We start from the raw sequence: 21456 nt of genomic DNA on the forward strand, positions 1-21456 counted from the left end.
TCTATTCAGGTCTTCTGCCCATTTTCTAATTAGATTCTTTGTTTTTCTAATATTGAGTTGTATGAGCTATTTATATATTTTGGGTATTAACCTATTATCAGTTATATCATATGAAAATATTTTCTCCCATTCAGTAAGTTGTCTTTTCATTTTGTCAATGATTTCTTTTGCTGTGCAAAAGGTTCTAAGTTTAATTAGGTGCCATTTGTCCATTTTAGCTTTTGTTTCCTTAGCCTTAGGAGACAGATCCAAAAAAATATTGCTACAATTTATGTCCAAGAGTGTTCTGCCTGAGTTTTATGGCTTCTGTTATTAAGGAACAGTCTTAACCCATTTTGAGCTTATTTTTTCATACAGGTTGAGAAAATGTTCTAATTTCATTCTTTTACATGTAGCTGTCCAATTTCCCAGTACCACTTATTAAAGAGACCATCTTTTCCCCATTGTATACTCTTGCCTCCTTTATCATAGATTAATTGACTATAAGTGCATGGGTTTCTTTCTGGGCTCTCTATTCTGTTCCATTGATCTATATGTCTGTTTTTGTGCCAGTACCAAACTGTTTTGATGGCTATAGCTTTATAGCTGGGTCTGAAGTAGACACAAATTATATCTTCCCCCAGGGTGTTCTGGCAGCTATCACCTTAGTGGAACTTGTGGCTGGAGATAGAGGGGCTAGAGCCAGAGCCTAGTCTGAGCCAGAGCTTCTCCTGTGCTCAGTGGCTGACAGCACCATATCCAGGGCAAGATTGTGTTCTAAGTTGTTGGAGCAGGATCCCTGAGTCTCAGGTCTGAGCTGGTTCCATTCCCTCTTAGTGTGTGCTCTCCCCCATCCCAGCACTGGTATTTCACCCCAGAGGGGAGCAGTGCTAGAGCAAGAAGGGCCAGGGCAGGTGCCCATTCAAGCCAGGGCCCATTCTGGAGCCGTCCTGGCACACCAGTCAGAGTTCCAGACTGCTCTCCATCTGCCTCCTCTGTGAGCATCAATAATGGCTCTGTTCAGATGTAATGCCAGGTCCAAGCCAGCTCCATCCACTACAACTACACACTCTTCTCAGTAATGGCAGCCTTCACCCTAGTGGAGAGCTGCACCATGGAGCAAGAGGGGTTAGAGTGGGTGCTCTGTGTGAGTCGCAGGAAGCTGGCCAGAGTCCCAGACACTTTCTTTCTTTTTGTTTTGTTTTATTTGTTTGTTAAGCTCTTCATTGGAACATAATTGCTTTACACTGTTGTGCCAGTTTTTGCTGTACAACAAAGTGAATCAGCTGTATTTATATATATATCCCCATATCCCCTCCCTCCCGTGTCTCCTTCCCACCCTCCCTATCTCAGCCCTCTAAGTCATCACCCATCATCAAGTTGATCTCCCTGGGTTATGCAGTAGCTTCCCACTAGCTATCTATTTTACAGTTGGTAGTGTATATATGTCAATGCTACTGTCTCACTTTGTCCCAGCTTCCCTTTAGCCCCCCACCTGATGGCCTCAAGTCTGTTCTCTACGTCTGCATCTTTATTCTTGCCCTGCCACTGGGTCCACCGTTACCATTTTTTTAGATTCCATATATATGAGTTAGCATACGGTATTTGTTTTCTGGCTTACTTCGTGCTATATGACAGACTCTAGGTCCATCCACCTCATTACAAATAACTCAATTTCACTCCTTTTTATGGCTGAGTAATATTCCATTGTCTATATGCCAGGCACTTTCAATCTGCTTCCTCCTCCTTGTTTCAGGGAGTAAACAAGTGTGTGTTCAGTCTTCGCGAGCAGAGTCTTGGGTTCTTACAGCCCTCCTGTTAGTCCCACTTGTTTTCAAGCCAGCTAATGGGACTCCTCTGCTCTGCATGCAGGCCCCAAGCCTGGGGTGCCCAATTTTTGGTTTGAAATGCCCACTCCCCAGGGAGGAGCTCAGAGCCCACGTAATCCTCCTCCTCCTCTGTGTCCCCTCCACCCCCAGGGATGCAGGTCCTGACCTGCTTGTTTCTCTTCTCTTCCTATCCAATTCCATGTAGCTCTTTCTTTACAGCCTTGGTCATATAAGAGTCTTTCTGCCAGTTGCCAATTTGTTTTCAGCGAGAATTGCTCCTCATGTAGATGTATTTTTAATCTGTTCTTCGGGGTGGGTGAGCTCAGCAACTTCCTTCTCTGCCACCTTGATCTCCTCCCTCCTTAATGATCTAGTCTTATGCCCACAGTTCAGATAAGGAAATTTAGGATCATGAAGATAAAATTAGAAGTTAGGAAGAATGCACGAGAATAGATCCAGGGATTCCAATTATCCAGCTGTTACTTAAATGATGGTCTCGATTTGGATCAAAAAGCCCAGCATCCTTTCTGAAGAGAGTAACAGTGATTAGTTGAAGCCTCAAATAATTCACAGCTCCCCTACCCCCACTGTTGTTTGGAACACAGTTATTGAGCTCTAGTGTCACCCAGCTTGGTGTTACAATGCTTGGGATGTAGATACATGTTGGTTCCATACAGAGAGAGAGAGAGACGGATAGACAGACAGAGACAGAGAGAAAGTGCTTGATCTGTAATGCAGGGCTTCTGTCTTGAAAGTCTGCTGCAAAGGGGCCTACCTCTCAAAATCAGGTTTTGAACATAGATGTATCAATAAAATTTTATCCTCAGGGTGAGAATAAAATCAGTTTTGTGTTCCTTACAAACTCATTTCCCAGTTGTTCCACACAACCATTGGTGCAAGCTGGATAGCAAGTTACAAAGCACTTGGCAAAAGCCAGCAACGTCATGGTATGTGCAAGTGAGAACTGACTGGTTAATAACACAACCACAAGATTTCTTTGCATCTATACTGCTTTTGATTTTTTCAAATCCCTCTCAGCAAGTTTTCATTTATCTATAATTCAAAGTACTATGATTCAGTTTTTAAATGAGAGCGAGATTATAATTCCCATGTTTCAGACAGAGTTTAGATTCAGAGAAGTGATAGCTTTTCTCAGTCACAGTGGTAGATAGAGAAATGGCCCAAAAGGTATCTCAGTCTCCTGACACTTTTATTAGATACTCTGAATTACCCTGTGTCTCAGAGCTTCTCTTGTTTACCCAAACCCCCTCTTTTTAGCATCTCAGAGATTCTGGACAAGGTGCAAGAAGATGCAGAAGATGTCCTTTTCAGTCTGGGCTTTGGCCAGGAGGACCACAAAGACACTTCTCGAATTCCTGCCCGATTTTTCACCACCCCCTCTCAAGCCAAAGGCATTGATTTCCAGCTCTTCCTGAAGTCACAGGTGCGGAGGATTGAGATGGAGGACCCTTGCCTCATGCTGGCCAGTGAGTGTTACCACAGATCCATGCTCTACTTCTCTCCCAGCCTCCAGACATTCACAACAGGGATCAATGGCTTACATCCTACTTTCTCTTGGTTAGTTTCACTCGATCCTTTGTCTCTCTATCTATTTCTTCCTATGTTGTCTTCAGTGAAGATGGAAAATTTGACTTCTGCTTCTCTCTCTTGAAGAAATAGTCTTCAAGAGACGTCATATCACTGTTACTTTCTTTAGATCTCTCTTTAAGCTGAATCAAATTGGAACAATGTCTTTAAATCTTGTCCCCATTTTCTATTTCTCAGTTGGAATTATTGAATATTCCCTATTTATAGCCACTACATTAAAACCGTTTCCATTTAGGGCAGTCGTTCTATTAATTATGTTAAATTGTGCAGGAGTTTATAAAACATTCATATTCATAGGCTTTTCTTCCAGAGAAGGAAGGGCTCAGGAATACTTATTTTAAATAAGCACACTGATGATCCTTATGTGTAATCCTTAGACCACATCTAGGGAAGCAATGATTTAAGTTGTCCCAATTCCATACTAAGGAAAGATATGAGAGGGCCCCTCTACCTGGATGAGGGATAAAAGACTCTATTTTATTCTATATGTTAGAATATATTTCAAATTATATTCTTTTACAGCCCCCCGACATGACGGTGTTTCTGATAGTGTTGTTTCAGATTCTTTGTAACAGATTCAACATTAAAACTCGGTAAAACTACACTCCTGAGCTCCACCTGCTGGAACAAGGATTTCAAGTTGGAGTATTTGCACAAGCACTTTAGATGATTCTGATGCACACTAAAGACTGAGGATGATTTGTTGGGTTTATTTTATGTGCCAGGTACATAATTAGATGTTAAACTCTGGAAGAACAGCAGCTAGGCAAGAGAAACATGATTCTTGCCTTTAGGACACTTACAGTTTAATGGATAAACGGTTTATCACAGTGCTTTTCCAACATGGATGTGCATATGAATTACCAAAGGATATTGTTAAAATGTGTAGGATACAGTCTGAGATTCTGTATTTACAATAAGTTCCCAAGTAATGCTGATGCTACTGGACTACTGACCACACTTTGAGAAACAAAGTCTAGTAAAAATGATATAGTCCATCTAAATTTTTCTACCCCTGTCCATTGCCTAGTAATTGCTATCCCTTAAATTTGCTGCTATCAAAAAAGGCTTCTATAACCCTAAAGTTTTCTTACTAAGAAAATAATGTTAGTTTTGCCATTTTTAGTCATGTTTGGCATCTAAAGCAAACACAGTGATAGAGACCGTTGTATACTAACAGCAGAAAGGATATGCTAAATCAAGATATAGAAAAGTTTCTCATCCTGTATAGAATTAATTTTTGGACTACTTAGGATAGGGAGTCAAAAAGTCAAGAAGGTCAAGAAAGAGAATGGTGGGTGTCAGAAATCTAAATGGGAGAAACGTTGGTAAAGAAATTGGCACCTTCTTTCTGAATTTTGAGTTTTAGGAAGGCTATTGAAGGGAAAGATTCAAAAAGTAATTTGCTGATGACCCCTAGACTCACCGTCTTCAACCCTTGCATTCAGGCAGGTTTAAGCAAGTGCAAACACTGGCCGTCACCGCCGATGCCTTCTTCTGTCTCTACTCCTACGTGTCTAAGACCCCTGTCCAAAAGTTCACACCATCACACATGTTCTGGAATTGCAACCCAACAGATGTGCCATCCATCAAGATTCTAGCCCCAGAACCTGAACCTCACTCACCCAGAGAGCGCCTCCGGAAAGCCATCTCCAAAATGTGCCTGTACACATGCCCACGAGATCGACTGTCAACACCCAACCATACCCCCAAAAGGAACAGTTTAGACCAGGTGGTGTGGGAAGTGATGGACAGAGTGCGAGGAGAGAAGTTGGTCCTCCAGCAAGACCCTGGGTTTGGGCCAGGCCCACAGGGAGATCCTGTGCCCCCCATCAGTGGTACAAAGCTGCCCACTTCTTCCTGTCCATGTGTATTCTGCTCTAAAGAGGAAACACAGCAAGGGATGCCCACATTGAAAGAACCATTAGAAACTCTGGATTCTAACCTCAAGATACCCTGTTGTGCACATTCTCTGCCCAGAGCAGATATACAGTGGAGCACAGACCCTGCACAGGTAAAGAGAGAGCTGTGGAGTCTACAAGCCATCAACAAAGAAGCCCATTCAGCCAAGGATGAGACCTTCTGGAAAAGAAAGAGCAGAGCAAGAAAGAGTCTCTTTCAGAAGAATCCCGTGGGCAGGAAGGTTAAATCACTGGACCTGTCCATCATCCAACAGAAATGGAAACAGGGCCAAGAGAGAACAGAACTACACCGTTCTCTAACCCAGCAGCTGCAGGACACTTCAGACTTGGAGGTGAGTGGGTTAGAAGTGAGGGAGAGGCTTGAAGAGAAAGGCTCTGGATTCTTGCCCTTGGGTAAAGGAAATCGAGGTTCCTTTTCCGCACCAGATATACCAATTCTTGAATTACATTCAGAAACCTTTGGGAATGGGTTAATATAGAAGGAAGGGAAAAGAGAAATGAGCCCAGTTTCTTAAGAGCACCCAGGTTTCTAGCACTATTTTTCTAATTCCTTATCTAATCTGATCTTCATTGAAGTTTCTCATCAAGCATACCTGCTCCTGTCATTTGTGGGATCCACACAAGAATACAAATAGAGGTCAGTTACATACTAGGCTAAACACGATTAAATATCTTCTCTTCTCCCTTGACAAGTATGTAACCACAAAGTCCTGGAAGTTCAGGTTCAAATCTAGAATTCTCACTCTTAGGACTTCAGTGCTAGAACATGGCAGTGTGGGCAGAGCCATTCCCTACCCCCTGACCCGTCCCCTTCTCTTCCCATGCCCAGATCCGTCCTGCACCATAAGGGATTTTGCACACACATGTGTGAACACCCCAGCCTGCGTATCCAAATGCCACAAACCTCCTACCCACACATATAACCATCTGTTGGTCATCACTCAGGTCTGGGAGTGCATACACAAGGAGAAAGGCCAGTCTTTGAGAGAACAGAAACCAGGCAAAGCCAATGCGTTTCCCTGAAACAGGCTTGGGGCCATTTGAGCAGCATTGGGGTGCTCAATGGGGGAAGGGGATTCTGGGTATCCAGAGCATGGTCAGAAGGGGTAGTGCAAGATCAAAGTGGACACATCCTCTGGGTCTACCAACTCTTCATCCTACTGACTCTCTAAAACTCAGGATTCCCCTTGCCTGGGTCTATAGACAGTACTGCCATCAGTGCTGGAGTCTCGAGGAAAAGCCCTCAAATCCTTGCCACAAAGAAAAGCCATGATGACTTGCAGTATCATTTGCATGTGTGTCACCTCTCACCGAAGGCAGAGCTGTTCCTGCCTTCCTCTCTACTGGGCTCCTACCACAAGAGAAGAGGCCAAGTCTCTCAAGTACACTCAGCCTCTTTCCCCTACAGCTGCCTGCCATTCTGCACTTTTCCCCACCACTGGCGCTGACTGAATTCTGCCCGGATCTTGGTTACAGGTGCAAAGCAACAGTGAGGAGGAGGAGAGCCACTGGCCCAGCAGACCCAGAAACCACCAGCTCTACCAGACTTTTGCTGGCAAAGATTCAAGAAGTAAGTGAAGTGGAGATACTCTCTCTCTCTCTCTCTCTCTCTCGTTCTCAAACTTGAGTGCACATTGTAAGCACAAGGGAAGATTTTTACAAATACTCACAATGAAGGATCCCACATCCTGCCTTCTGATTTAATTAGTATGGCTTGGAGCCCAGGGACTGATTTTTTTTGTTTTTAGGCTCTTAGGGTGATTCTGTTATGGCTGGATAAATACTTTTCTAGATCAGTGGTTTCAGACTTTAGCATAAAAATCACCTGGAGGGTGTGTGACACTACCGATGGCTGGGTCCCAACTCCCAGAGTTTCTGATTGAATAGGTCTGGACAGGGCCTAGGAATTTGCATTTCTAACAAGTTCTCAGGTGATGTTGATGCTGTTGGTCTGGTGATCACAGTCTGAGAACTGTTGTTCTGGGGGGAAATTTTGTATAACCTTAATATTCAAAATGTAGCCTGCAGACTAGCAGTACTAACATCACATGGGATTCTATTAGAAGTGTGGAATCCCAGCCCTTCCCCACCCCAGACCTGATGAATCAAATTTCATTAAGATCCTTAGGTGATTTACTTGCACATTGAAGTTTGAGAAGCATTGTAGTTTTGTAACAGGTGAGGACCAACCATGGAGATTTATGCCCCAGCACCTGTTTTTAGCTACTTTATAATCAGCCCAAATCATAGGGCTTAAGCAAGACTCCTTAATGTATCTCACAGCTATGTTCATTTAGGCTCTGAGTTCCTTTCTGCAGCTAGGTTCTGACATACATAGCTCTCCCTCCCTTCTCAAAGGACAATGAATCTCGCATAGGTAGTTATTGCGGCTAAAATGTCTTTCCTCTAGATGTGAATTTTGAGTATTAACTCTTTCAGAGGCATCCTTTATTTTTTGAACATTTTGGCTAAAGCTTTATTATTTAAGCAGAAATTAGCCTCCTGGTGTTTCAACTACTCTCGGACCACAGAGACTATGGCATCTGGCATGATGATTTTTCCAAGATAGTAAGAATTGACATCTTTCTTGAATTAAGTAAATGAACCATCTTGCTTAGGGTTTCCTCCATTTTGAATGTCTTAGTACTATTTATTGCACTTCCTAGTCCAATAACTTTTTAACACCAAAATTTTATTGTTACTGGTCCAGAATCACAAAGGTCTTTATGATTCTAACACCTTTAATTCTAATTATCTGTGGTTTAGGGCCCTAATCACTCTATTTTCTGTCTTACCCATTACCTTCATCTCCAGGCATGTAGCTTGTATGTATCAGTCACTCACAAAAGAGGTAAATAGCAGAAGACAACAATCTACTATACGTAGTTGAAAAAATTTAAGATATGGAGTCAAATAGCCTACCTCCCACTAGCTCAATAATTCTTGCAGAAATCACTTAACTTTTGTTTGTTCCTATGAAACTTTACAGGGAGTATGTGAAGGTAATGTAGCACAGTGGAATAACTGTTATGATGTTACTGCTGCTGATGTTGATTTTAGAAAAGGTAATCATGGACATAAATATTTAGATCAGTAATTCCCAATCTTGCAAGCTTTTTAAAAAATTGCTATTTCCTGGACTCCATCTAATAGAATTAAATACCAGTCTCTTAGGTTTGGACTTGGGCATTATTGTTTATTCTTCTTTAAAAGCTTTCCTAGTGTTATCAGTTACCTATTGCTGCATAATAAACCACCCAAAATGTACTGGCTTAAAGGGAAACATTTATTATTTCTCACTATTTTATAGGTTTACTGGGGGGATTCTTCTGGTTGTCTCAGCTGAGTTCACTTATGCAGCTGCTTTTGGCTAGGTGACTGGGCTGGCCCAGAAGGTCAAAAATGGGCTCGCCCTGTTGGTGCTGACCTTGGTGCTGAATCCCAGTGCTGACTGCCAGCCAGGTGCTCTCTCCTATGATGTCATTCTTCAGTAATGTAACTTGTCTTTCTTACATAGATGTTCAGCAAAAACTGAAGTTGCAATGCCTCTTTTTAAGAATATGTTGGAGTTGTACAATGCCCCCTCTACCACATGTTATTGTTCAAATCAAAGCACAAAGTCAGCCTAGATTCAAAAGGAAGGAAAACAGATTTTACTTTTTTAATAGGAGTGGCAAAGTCACACTGTGAAAAGGTATGTGTAATGGGGGGTTGCTGTGGCCATCTTTATAAACAGTTTATCACAGACAGTGATTCTGGTGTCCCATGAGGGTTAAGAACAACTAGTTTAATTAAAGGGCTTTATCCTCACATATTAAAGATACCCTGAGGGTAAGCTCTCATTTTAAAGCTCATTGAAACTGAGCCACAGCATACAAAAGTTGAAAAGGAAATTAACTGCTAAACCCATCAAATTCAAATAGAAAATGTGGAGTATATTCACCACAGCTAGGTTTCCCAGCCAAAAATTTTAATTTACTCTAAAATATCAGTACAAAGCTCTGTTCAAGTGTTACTTGTCCAGCAGATGTCAGCCTCGCACAAGAAAATGCCAATATGTCCAAAAAAGCAGGCTGTGCAGGATCTATATGATTACACCTTTCTAGACAATTCATGCAATACCCAGGACATCAGTTCCTCTCACAAACATGTCCCATGTTTGGCTAAATGTCAGTATACAGAAAGACTGGAATTGAGTTGCCAGGAAGTTTCTAGGAGTTACACATTTCAAATAAGTAAGTAGATGTAACTAGATTCCGTTTTCTGCTAGGGTGGTAGAATATCATTACAGCAGGAGTAATTGTTGTTGGAGATGCTGTATCTCACTTATTCTAAGATGTACATTTTTCTACACTTGAATATCTGAAATAGAATATCTCTGAAATAAAATGGGTCTAACAATTGACAGTGCCAACCAATACAATTGTGTGTGTGTGTGTGTGTAATATATACTTGCCTCTTTAATGGAATACAAAAATAATTATAAGTCTTACAAACAATGGCTTATCAGATTCAATGAAACACAGTAACTAGAAATTCAATGCACTTAGCCTCTCAGGTAAATGAGGAGGTGACTTTATAGATTTTCCATTAGATTCCCCAGAAGAGTGAGAGCTCTCTTCTTCAATGACACAGTCTTCAGCTGAAGCAGGGGGTCACAGTGGTTCCCAAACATTCCAATGTTCTATGAGTTTGTTTAATAATCTTCTCACAAAGCTATGAACTGTCTCTCTCAATCCACTCCTCTATCATCCTTTAAGAGATCACAAGGAGTGGGAAATAGCTATGAAAACAGCTCAGTACTGCCAAGATTAAAGACTGTCTGAGAAACATGGGTAGGGAAATTCACTCACAACAATCGAAAGCAGAACTAGATGGGATAGTTCCTCAGATCTACTGCCCCTTCCAGGGTCTGTAATTATCTCCCAGGATTTCTGTATCTAGCCCCAGGTGTTAACCTACTACTTGTTATCAGGCATAGGAGAGATGCAAGCATGGATAGAAAGTGTAGCAACACCCAGCCAGCCATTGTGTCTAATTGTACAGTCCTCACATTTCACAAAGACACTCACTTGAAGAGGCAAATATGGGTTGGAACCCAGCTCTACTGAGCTTTCCTTCCATAATCTCAAGGGTCTTCATCTTCTAAGAGGGAGTTTTCTTTTTGTCCCCTAATTTATCTATGTAAGATGAACGCCTTTCTGTAATTAGCACAAGGGCACCTTTTCTGTTAAAAGAGGATCTCGTTCCCAACTATCAGCTTTCATCCCTCCCACTCCATTGTTTAGTCTCCTCCAGAAAAGAAGTCTTAATCTTCCTCCAACTTCCTGGCAAAGAATGACCCTCATAATTTGCCTTACTCAATAATTTCAAATTCACAGCTCTTTTATTGGTGACCTTGCTGAAATTTAAGTCATTTGACCTTTACCACACTTCTAAGAAGCAGGGCCCAGAAGAAAGCTTTTATTTTTATTTTGTTATTGTTGTTTCTTTTACCACGTCTGAGGTAGCACAGGACAATATATATCCTATTTGTGAAATGATCATAAGGTGGAGGTGGAGAGCAGGGCATAAGGTAAAGAAGAAAATTAGTCTGAGATAATCCCAAATGGTGGGTAACTCAACACACTATTGGTTTGTACTGTGGAAACTCTGTGAGCCAGGTAGCTTCAGATTTGCTGTTTGATGAAAGATTTTACCATATGATAAGATTAACAATAACAAACATATATAGTGCTTATCGCATGTCACACACTATTCTTAACACTTTGTGGGAGTTAAATCATTTAATCCTGTGATATAAGTTGTTTTATTGTTCCCCATTTTATGGGTGATGACTCTTGGCACAATTATTTTTATACCAAAATAACTTCTGAAGAGGGACTATCAAATAGTAAGTGAAGGGAGAGGAAAGAGAGAGAAAACATCCTGAGAATGTGGTGATTATTTTTCTGCCTCATTTACAATTCTTACCAAGGTTGTTTTCTGTCTGTTGGGGAAATATAATTAAAAACAAAATCTTCTGCCATCCCAGAAACCCTCTCCAGAAAAGTATAGGAGAAAGAAAACAGTTTTGTTTTTTAATAAGCATTAAATCAGAATATGATGTGCATCACAGGTTAAAGATATTCTAAAGAGATTGCAAAGACAGAAGGAAATCTTACCCTCTTATAATAGCCAAGAAGATGCAACTGTCAAAATACATGCTATCAAAATAAACAATAACTAGTCCTCAGGTAAGAGGACTGGACAGCAGCATTTTCCACACATAGTTCATCCTAGATTCACCTGGTAACTGGGGTGGCCAACCGCATTAGCTAATTGCCTTTTTCCAAAGGAATAATAAATAACTGTCATATTTCTACAGCGGATCATAGTTTGGCAGCTGGAGCAAGGCATCTAAATTAGACTGGAGACTGGGAGATGGGGGCACTATGATCCTTGATACATTTCAATGCAATGGCTTCCATATCCTTGAGAAAGACATTTCTGGTTTGTAAAGGTGTCAAGGGGCTTACTCAGGCTTTAAAAAAGATTTACACACATTTCAAAGAGACAAAGAATTTACAAGTTTTCTAAAGAAACATCCTTTAACCTGCCAGGTGAGTGACCTGCCCCTGCATACCATTCCCCCATGGCCCTACCAAAGTGGCCAGGTGAGCACAGCCCACACAGGGGATGCTCCTTGAGTCAACCTCACTCTGATGGCTGGCAGGATTGCCTTTCTGGGCTCCACAGGTCTGAAACAATTAGAGAGACAGTTCTTGGCAGGCTACCACCCCCAGGGCACTGCACAGACAGCAGACTGAAACACACCCCCAGTCTTCCTGTGCAAAAGGCCTATTTACTTGTCCTGGAGTGTCAGCCTGAGGAGTAGGGATCAAGTTTACCACACATCTGGATGCTACAGAAGTGTTCTCAGGAACATTGGCCAGTATCTCACTTGGCCTTACTACAGACCACCAGTACCTCCCAGAAAGGTACTTATACACTCAACTGGAGCCCAGAATTTTGCAACATTCTCAAAGGAACACCTGCAGGTTCTTGGTCTTGATGCCAGCAGAGTCTACAATTTCAGTCCTGCAGGACTGTATGTATTTGTATATCTTAAAAGCTGCTGCCTAAAGGTCTAACTTTCAATCAGCCCAAAACTGAGATCCCTCCTCTGGAACACTCACAGGTCATGGCACATTCTCAACAACTGGGACCTACCAAGAATAAATCAGGCTGCTTAGACAAGCACAAGTGTTTGAGAGACAACAAAGAGCTAGGGAAAGGTTAAATGATAAGTTTCATCTCCTACACAAGGTCACTCCTTCAAGACTAGGAGACATAGCTATTCTACATAAAAACAACACAGAGAGTCAAACAAAAGTGAGGAGACAAAGGAATATGTTTCAAATGAAAGAACAAGATAAAAACCCAGGGAAGAAAACCTTAATGAAATGGAGACAAGTAATTTACCTGATCAAGCATTCAAAGTAATGGTCATTAAAGTGCTCACCAAACACAGGAGAAGAATGGATAAAGACAGTGAGAACTTTAAACAAAGTTATAGATAATAAAAGAAAGTACAAAACAAATGTCACAGATTTGAAGACTACAATAACTGAGTTGAAACACCACTCACAGTGTTCAACAGCAGACTAGATGAAGCAGAAGAAAGAATCAGTGATCTGGAAGACATGGCAGTGGAACTTCCCCAACAAAGCAGCAAAAAGAAAAAGGATATTTAAAAAGTGAAGATGGGTAAAACGACCTATGAGACAACATCAAGAGGAATGACATTTGAATTATAGGGGTACCAGAAGGAGAAGAGAGAAACAAAGGGATAGAAAACACCTATGAAGAAACAAATGGCTGAAAATGTCCCTAACTTGGAGAAGGAAACAGACATCTAGATCTAGGAAGTCCAGAGTGTTCCAAACAAGATGAACCCAAAGAGACCCATACCAAGATTATAATTAAAATGTCAAAAGTTAAAGATAAAGAGAGAATGTTAAAAGTAGCAAGAGAAAAATGACTTATGTATAAGCTAACCCCCATAAGTCAGCCAATTTCTCAGCAAAAACTTTGCAGGCTGGGAGTGGCATGATATATTCAAAGTGCTGAAAGAAATAAACTTCCAACCAATTAATACTCTACCCAGCAATATAATCATTTAGAATTGAAAAAAAGATAAAGAACTTTCTAGACAAACAAAAGCTAAAGGAGTTCATCACCACTACACTAGTCTTGCAGTAAATGTTAAAGAACCTTCATTAAACTGAAAAAAGGGGGCACTAATTAGTAACAAGAGAACATATGAAAGTGAAAATCTCACTGGTAAAAGTAAATATATATTAAAGGTAGTGGATTAATAACATAAATCCAGTACGAAGGTTAAAATACAAAAGTCGTAAAAACTAACTAGAACAAAAGTAATTAGTTAAGGGGTACACAAAATGAAAAGATGTAAAATGTGACATCAAAAACAAAAAATGTGAAATAACAAGGTCCGACTGTATAGCACAGGGAACTATATCCAATCTCTTGGGATAAACCATAATGGAAAAGAATATTTAAAAAGAATGTATATATTTGTAAAACTGAGTCACTTTGCTGTACAGCAGAGATTGGTACAACACTGCAAGTCAACTATACTTCAATAAAAAATTAAAATAAATACAAATTTTAAAAAAAATGTGGATGGGAGTTAAAATGTAGAGTTTTAGAATGCATTCAAACTTAACTTGCTATCAACTTAAATATATCAAAACTCTCAACAAAATGGGCACAGAGAGAATGTGATTCAACATAATAAAGGCCAAATATGACAAGCCCACAGCCAGCATCATACTCAATGGTGAAAAGCTGAAAGCTTTTCCTTTAAGATGAGAAGAAAGGCAAAGATGACCATGCTCACCACTTTTATTCAACATGATACTGAAAGTCCTACCCAGAGAAATTAGGCAAGAAAAAGAAATAAAAGGAATCCAAATTGGAAAGAAAGAAGTAAAATTGTCATTTTTTGCAGATGACATGATTTTATACGAGGGTAAGTCAAAAATTATCCGCACTCTGATTATGTTAAAACTTCCATTGGCCACGCTGTCTTATCAGCACCTTCCATTCAAGGCTACTGTCTCCCCAGTCAGTGCTGTGCAGCTGTGAACTTATGTTCATTTGTAACTGTGGCGCAGGCAAGAAAAACCCACTTGTGATTTGCACAAAAGAAGAGCAATGTGCAGTGACTCGTTTTTTGTGGCCTGAGGGTGTACCTGGTGCCATTATTTATCAAAGACTTTGTGTGCAGTATGGAGAAAGTGTTTTGTCATGAAGAAGTGTGTATGAATGGATGGAGAAGTTCAAGAAGAAGGTCACACAGGTGTCAGCCATCAAGAAGGAGCCGGACACCCATCCACATGAAGATGTGAAGACAGCAGTGCATTCGTGGCTGGCAGCTCAGCCTAAAACATTTTTTAATGAGGGAATATGAAAGCTTGTTGACAGATGGACAAAGTGTTTTGAAAAGCAAGGAGATTATTTTAAAAAATGATGTATTTGTCTTTTCTAAAAGTTAATTAAAATAAATTCCACTGCCAGAGTGCAGGTAAGTTTTGACTCACCCTCATATTTAGAAAACCCTACAGCCTCCTCCAAAAAACTGTGAGGACTGATAAAGAAATTCAGTAAAGGTGCAGGATACAAAATTGATATACAAAAGCCTGTTGCATTTTTATACACTAACAATGAGCTATCAGAAAGAGAAATTAAGAAAATAATCCCATTTATAATTGCATCAAAAAGTAAAATAAAATACCCAGAATAAATTTAACCTAGGAGGTGAAAGACCTCTACACTGAAAACTATAAGACATTAATGAAAGGACTGAAGAAGACACAAATAAATGGAAAGATATTTTGCGCTCATGGAGTGGAAGAATTAATATTGTTAAAATTTCCATACTACCGAAAGCAATATACAGATTCAATACAATCTCTATCAAAATACCAAGAGTATTTTTCACATAAATCAAACAAACAATCCTAAAACCTACATGGAATCACAAAAGATTCTGAACAGCCAGAGCAGTCTGGAGAAAGAAAAACAAAGCTGGAGACATCACACTCCCTGATTTCAAACTATACTACAAAACTATAGTAATAAAAAATAGTATGGCATTGGCATAAAAACAGACACATAGATTGATGGATAAGAGAGCCCAGAAATAAACCCACCCATACATGGTTAACTAATTGACAACAAAGGAAGCAGGAAGATACAGTGGAGAAAGGAGAGTCCCTTCAATAAATGATATTGGGAAAACTGGACAACCATATGCAAAAGAATGAAACTGGATGACTGTCTTACATCACACACAAGAGTTAACTCAAAATGGATTAAAGGCTTGAATGTAAAACCAGAAACCATAAAAATCCTAGAAAAAACGTAGGCAGTAAGCTCCTTAACATTGATCTTAGCATTATTTTTTTGGCTCTGACTCCAGAAACAATGGAAACAAAGCAAAAGTAAACATGGGACTACATCAAACTAAAAAGCTTCTGCACAGTGAAGGAAACCATCAACAAAATTAAAAGGCAACCTACTGAATGGGAGAAGATATTTTCAAGTCATATATCTGATAATGGGTTAATATCCAGAGTAGATAAAGAACTCATATAACTCAATTAACAAGAAAAACAATCTGTGTTTAAAAAAGGCAGGATTTGAATAGCCATTTTTCCAAAGAGGACATACAGATCAGGTCAGCAGGCATATGAAAAGAGGCTCAACATCACTAGTCATCAGGGAAATGCAAATCAAACCCACAATGTGATATCACCTCACACCTGTCAGAATGGTCAAAAAGACAACAAATATCAAGTGTTTTCAAGGATGTGGAAAAAAGAGAACCCTCATGAACTGTTGATGGGAATGTAAATTGGTGCAGCTGCTATGGAAAACAGTATGGTGGTTCCTCAAAACATTAAAATTAGAACTACCATATGACCCAGCAAATGCTTTTCTGGGTGTTTATCCAAATAAAATGAAAATGCTAATTCAAAAAGATATATGCATCCCTGCATTGATTGCAGCATTATTTACAATAGCCAAGATATGGAAACAACCTAAGTGTCCATCAATAGATAAATGGATAAAGAAGAAGTGGTATATGTATACAATGGAATAGGACTCAGACATTTAAAAAAAGAAATATTACTATTTTCAACAACATACATGGACCTTGAGAGTGTTATACTAAATGAAAATCAGCCTGACAGAGAAGACAAATATCATATGATTGCACTTCTACATGAAATCTAGAAACAAAACAAACAAAACAAAACAAAACTCATTATACAGAGAACAGATGGTGGTTGCCAGAGGGAGAAGGAGTTAGAGGGTAAGTGAAATGGGTTAAGGGGATTAAGAGGTACAAACTTTCAGTTATAAAATAAGTAAGGTGTGGGGATATAATATGCAGCCTGGGTATTTTAGTCAATAATATTGCATTGCAAATTTGAAAGTTGCTAAGAAAGTAAATCTTAAGAGTTCTCAACACCCACACAAACAAAAAAGAAACATGCTTTACAAAAAGAAGTGTGGGGGCAAAGCCTGTTTCTCAACAGAGAAATCTAAGCTTCCTATTTTGAATTTGTGTTTGCCATTATACTTCTTTGTATCTTCATTTCTCTTCCTTTGCCTTCCCTTTATCTGTACTTCCCCATTCTTCTTTAGAGCTGTGGAAGGCAGAAGAATAATTTCTATGTGCATTACATAATGTTCATTTTCTGAGTTATACATTTCAAATATTCCAATGGATTACCAAGGCTATATCCAAGGCAGTCAAGCCATGCAGCTTCTTGTGTCAACATTCACATAGACTGTAGTGTAAGCATTGCTCCTGGAGATGTGCAGAGCAGAGGCCCTGGCTCTATCCATACCACCTTACCCAGCCCTTCATGCAGAAATGACCTTAAGTGATTATATAGCATTTTTGGAGATATTATCTCATATAAACCTTATAATCATATAGAGAGCAAAAACCATATTATGCTTGATAAGGCTCAGAGGAGGAAAATGTACTTAGCAAGATTATGTAACTAGTTAGTTAATATCAGAATCAGAACTAGAACTTAGGTTTCCTGACTCCCAAACCAGTGCTCTTTTCATCAGAGCACACTGCCCCGAGTGTGCAGGAACTCAGACTGTAGCTGTGGATCAGAGCAAGCCTCACTACCTGTATTTGAATCTGACCTTCATTAACTTGTGCCTTAACCCTTTGAGCTAAGCACCAATAACCTCACTACCTTTGTCAACACTGAATTGTGCTTGCCTTCTTATAAACTCACTGGCAAGATGAGTGTTATGCAGGTTAAGCAGGAACACTGACAGGACACTTGGAGCCCACAGTTTAGTGAAAGACATGATAGGAAAATCCACAATTACTTTGATTTAATTTCATCAAATGCCATAGGGACATAGGAAAATGAACTTCCCAGAAGATGACCTGTCCAGGTGAATCTCAATAGATGGGTAAAGGTTGAACAGGGGAAAGGTAGTAGGGGGAGGCAGAAGAAGAAACAAGACATTGATATCCTGGCAGAGAGGAAACATGTTCAAAGGCAAAGAGGAATGGAGTATCATAATAATTGTATCTTCAGAAACTACACCTTCTGCCTAGTGATAGAAAAGGAATATGTGGGAGAAAATCAAAATTAAGAATAGGAAAGATAAATAGAAATCAGATTATGAAACAAGGTCTTCTATGTCATTTTCAGTGTTTTGATTTAGTCTAGGAATAGGAAACTACTTAAAAATTTATGAAGTAAGTGACATTAGATTTATCGTTTAGAAAAATCATTCTAGAAGAGGTATGAGAGATGGTTTAAATAAGGAGCCAGTGGAGTAAGGAAAATCATCTAAAAGTCTACCACAAAAGATTGAGGAGAAATGCAAGACCAGAAATAAGACAAGAGTACTAGGAATACATAGGAATAAGTGGGATCCTGAGATATTTAATATATACAATGGCTAAGCCTAGGACCAATCATATTTGTGTTTGTGGGAGAGGAAAGGGATGAGAAAAATAAAGAAACACAGAAATTTGCAGGTTCCATCTTGGGTGACTAAGTGAATATTAATGCCCTTTTATTAAGAACAAAATACAATAGAAGCAACAAGTTGGAAGGCAAATATTTTAAAGTATAAGTTTAAAAAAGCAAAATACTGTTTTAAGAAGGAAGGTGTAGTGTTTAGTAACATATGTCATCAATTTTCCAAAAGGAAAGATAATGCAAATATACCATTGAATTTTCTACTAGAAAATAATTAGGAAAGTTGATAAGAGTATTTTTATTTGTGTGACAGGGCATTACAGTATTAATGTGCAAATGAATAGGAAATTATGCAAAGCAGGTAAAGAGGTCAAGACACTCTAAGGAGTGTGTTTTTTTTTTTTTCTAGGAGTGGGAAATTTTAAGCATGTATATTTGCTGAAAGAAAAAAATCAATAAGGTGGAGAAGGCCATGGTTCAGGAGGGAAGGGAAATGAGGATACGAGATCAATGAGAGCTGGAATGAGTTGAGATCCAAAGCACTTTTGGAAGGAAGAACTTTTGGAGGGTTTAGCCTGGAACTAAGGTACAGATCTTTGAGTTTAGAGGAAAGGAAAAAGGACAGGTGTGAATATAGTTGCATTGGTCATCTGGAGAGGAGGTCAAGAAATGTGTGCTTACTGGTTTCTCTCTTTTTCCTGTTGGGTCATCATTAAAAGTGTGAGGCAGGAAATTTAAAGAGGATTATAAAGATTTGAGATCACCACTTGGAGAAAGGACAAGAATAATATTTATTAATAGAAACATGTATAAATAGTTGAATTGGTGAATAATATTAGGGCTCAGCTCAAGGTACAGAACATGGATTGGCAATGGTTTTGTCATTTTCTCCAGCAGTGCTCAGCAATCTATACAAAAGAATAAGAATAAAAGTATAGGTATACTTTTATAAGTCTAAACATTAAGAAGTGAACTTTTTCAGGAATCTCATTTCATGGTGAGAAGAGCAGAAAGCCTAAGTCACATGACCCTTTGATGTCACAGCTGCTGCTGCTGCTATTAACTTTAAATATTACTTATAGTAGAGAGAAACATTTCCCCAGGTGGGGTATGAAAGTTTCTACCAATCCAGTACCCAAAGTTGACTCAAAGATGCAGGATGTGACAAACAACCCAATCAAGAAATGAGCAGAAGACCTAAATAGACATTTCTCCAAAGAAGACATACAGGTGGCCAATAGGCATATGAAAAGATGCTCAACATCACTAATTATCAGAGAGATAAAAATCAAAACTACAATGAGGTTATCACCTCACACTGGCCAAAATGGCCATCATTAAAAAATCCACAAACAATAAATGCTGGGGAGGGTGTGGAGAAAAGGGAACCCTCCTACACTGTTGGTGGCAATGTAAATTGGTGCACCACTATGGAGAACAGTATGGACTTTTTTAAAAACTAAAACTTGTGTTATTGTATGATCTAGCAATCCCACTCCTGGGCATATATCCAGAGAAAATGCTAATTCAAAAAGATACAGGCACCCCAATGTTCATAGCAGCACTATTTACAATAGCCAAGACATGAAAACAACCTAAATGTCCATGGATAAATGAATGGATAAGGAAGATATGGTATATATATACAATGAAATACTACTCAGCCATAAAAAAGAATGAAATAATGCAATTTGCGGCAACATGATGGACCTAGAGATCATCATACTGAATGAAGTAAGTCAGAGAAAGACAAATATCATATGATATCATTTATATGTGGAATCTAAAAAATGATACAAATGAACTTATTTACAAAACAAAAACAAACTCACAGACATAGAAAGTGAATTTACGGTTACTGAACAGGCTAGCGGGGAAGGAGAGATAAATTCGGAGTTTGGGATTAACAGGTACACATTACTATATATAAAACAGACAAACAACAAGTTCCTATTGTATGGCACAGGGAACTGTATTCAATATCTTGTAATTACCTGTAATGAAAAAGAATATGAAAAAGAAAAATATATATATGTATGCATAACTGAATCACTTTGCTGTACACTTGAAACTAACACAACATTGTAAATCAACTATACTTCAATTAAAAAAATTCATGATGTGTTTCTTTTAAATTCCCATTGTAGGCTTTGCAGGCTTTCACCACCACCACCACAGCACATGCTCTGACAGCAGCAGCTTCATAGAAGAGCCTAACTCCCACCTCTCCTTGCAGGAGAGTGTACAGCCTCCAACGTCTAGCTCCTGCTCCCTGGCCCTACAAACTCCTGATCTCAGTAGGAGAAAAGCAGCATGGTACACCGGACAGAAGACCAGAGTAAGAGACTTGGAATCTCCATCCATGTCATGAACGGCATGCACAGACAGACCTTAAACAGTCACTTCATTTCTCTTTGGTTTTTCTACTATATGGGTATTAGAATATATGATCTACATGATATGGACAGTGGTAACCTGGACAAAGACAATTTTCTCTCAAGCTTTGACACTGCCTAGGGCAGTTAAAAGATTTAAGGATGACCAAATTTGAGGAACAAGTGTTGCTGCTGGAATACTCTCAAACGGCTCAAGCTAAATGAGGAAGGACAAATACCACTTTCACACTCTAAAATCCTGGTGCAGCCTACAGTGGGATTTCCTCTGAGCCTCTACTCATACCTCTGTGTTCCCAATTAAATTCCAGGAAGTCTTCCACCGTACCTGCATCCCGTTTTTCTTCTTGAGGCCTCATCCAAGGAGATCCACTTGAAGCCTCCCCGCTAAAACTATTTCTCCCTCTTTCCTAAATTGTGGATCTTCACAGAAAGAGAGATGAGTGGGATTCAGCGTCCCTCCTCTTGGCCATTGCAAAAAATTCACAGTATTTTCTGCTGGCAGAAAACAATACAAATAAAAATATATTTTTAAATCTTGGCACTTTTTAAAGACAATTAGCAGTTGTGGTTTGTGTCAGAAGGAAAATGTTTTGTCAATAAACAGAGCTTGAACACCAACAGGGCTCTATTAGGCAATATGTGGTATAGAGCGTCTTAGATACACTTCTTCCCAAAGAAAACT

General features: G+C 39.4%; 1 protein-coding gene across 2 annotated transcripts in view; it reads left to right on the forward strand.

Moving 5' to 3' along the window:
* TESPA1 (thymocyte expressed, positive selection associated 1) overlaps window positions 1–21098 on the forward strand; it is a 32790-nt gene extending 11692 nt beyond the window's left edge. Inside the window, exons 7-10 of one of the 2 annotated variants that reach the window (XM_057702732.1) lie at window positions 3087–3295; window positions 4865–5670; window positions 6815–6908; window positions 20526–21098. In XM_057702732.1, the coding sequence (XP_057558715.1) occupies window positions 3087–3295; window positions 4865–5670; window positions 6815–6908; window positions 20526–20749 (1333 nt within the window). In that variant the 3' untranslated portion in view covers window positions 20750–21098. The remainder of the gene's footprint in view (window positions 1–3086; window positions 3296–4864; window positions 5671–6814; window positions 6909–20525) is intronic. The other variant, XM_057702731.1, reaches the window with a different exon arrangement.
* Window positions 21099–21456: the final 358 nt, after the last annotated feature.

Source organism: Hippopotamus amphibius, chromosome 12 (assembly GCF_030028045.1).
Source record: "Hippopotamus amphibius kiboko isolate mHipAmp2 chromosome 12, mHipAmp2.hap2, whole genome shotgun sequence".
In the NCBI taxonomy this organism is placed as follows: domain Eukaryota; kingdom Metazoa; phylum Chordata; class Mammalia; order Artiodactyla; family Hippopotamidae; genus Hippopotamus; species Hippopotamus amphibius.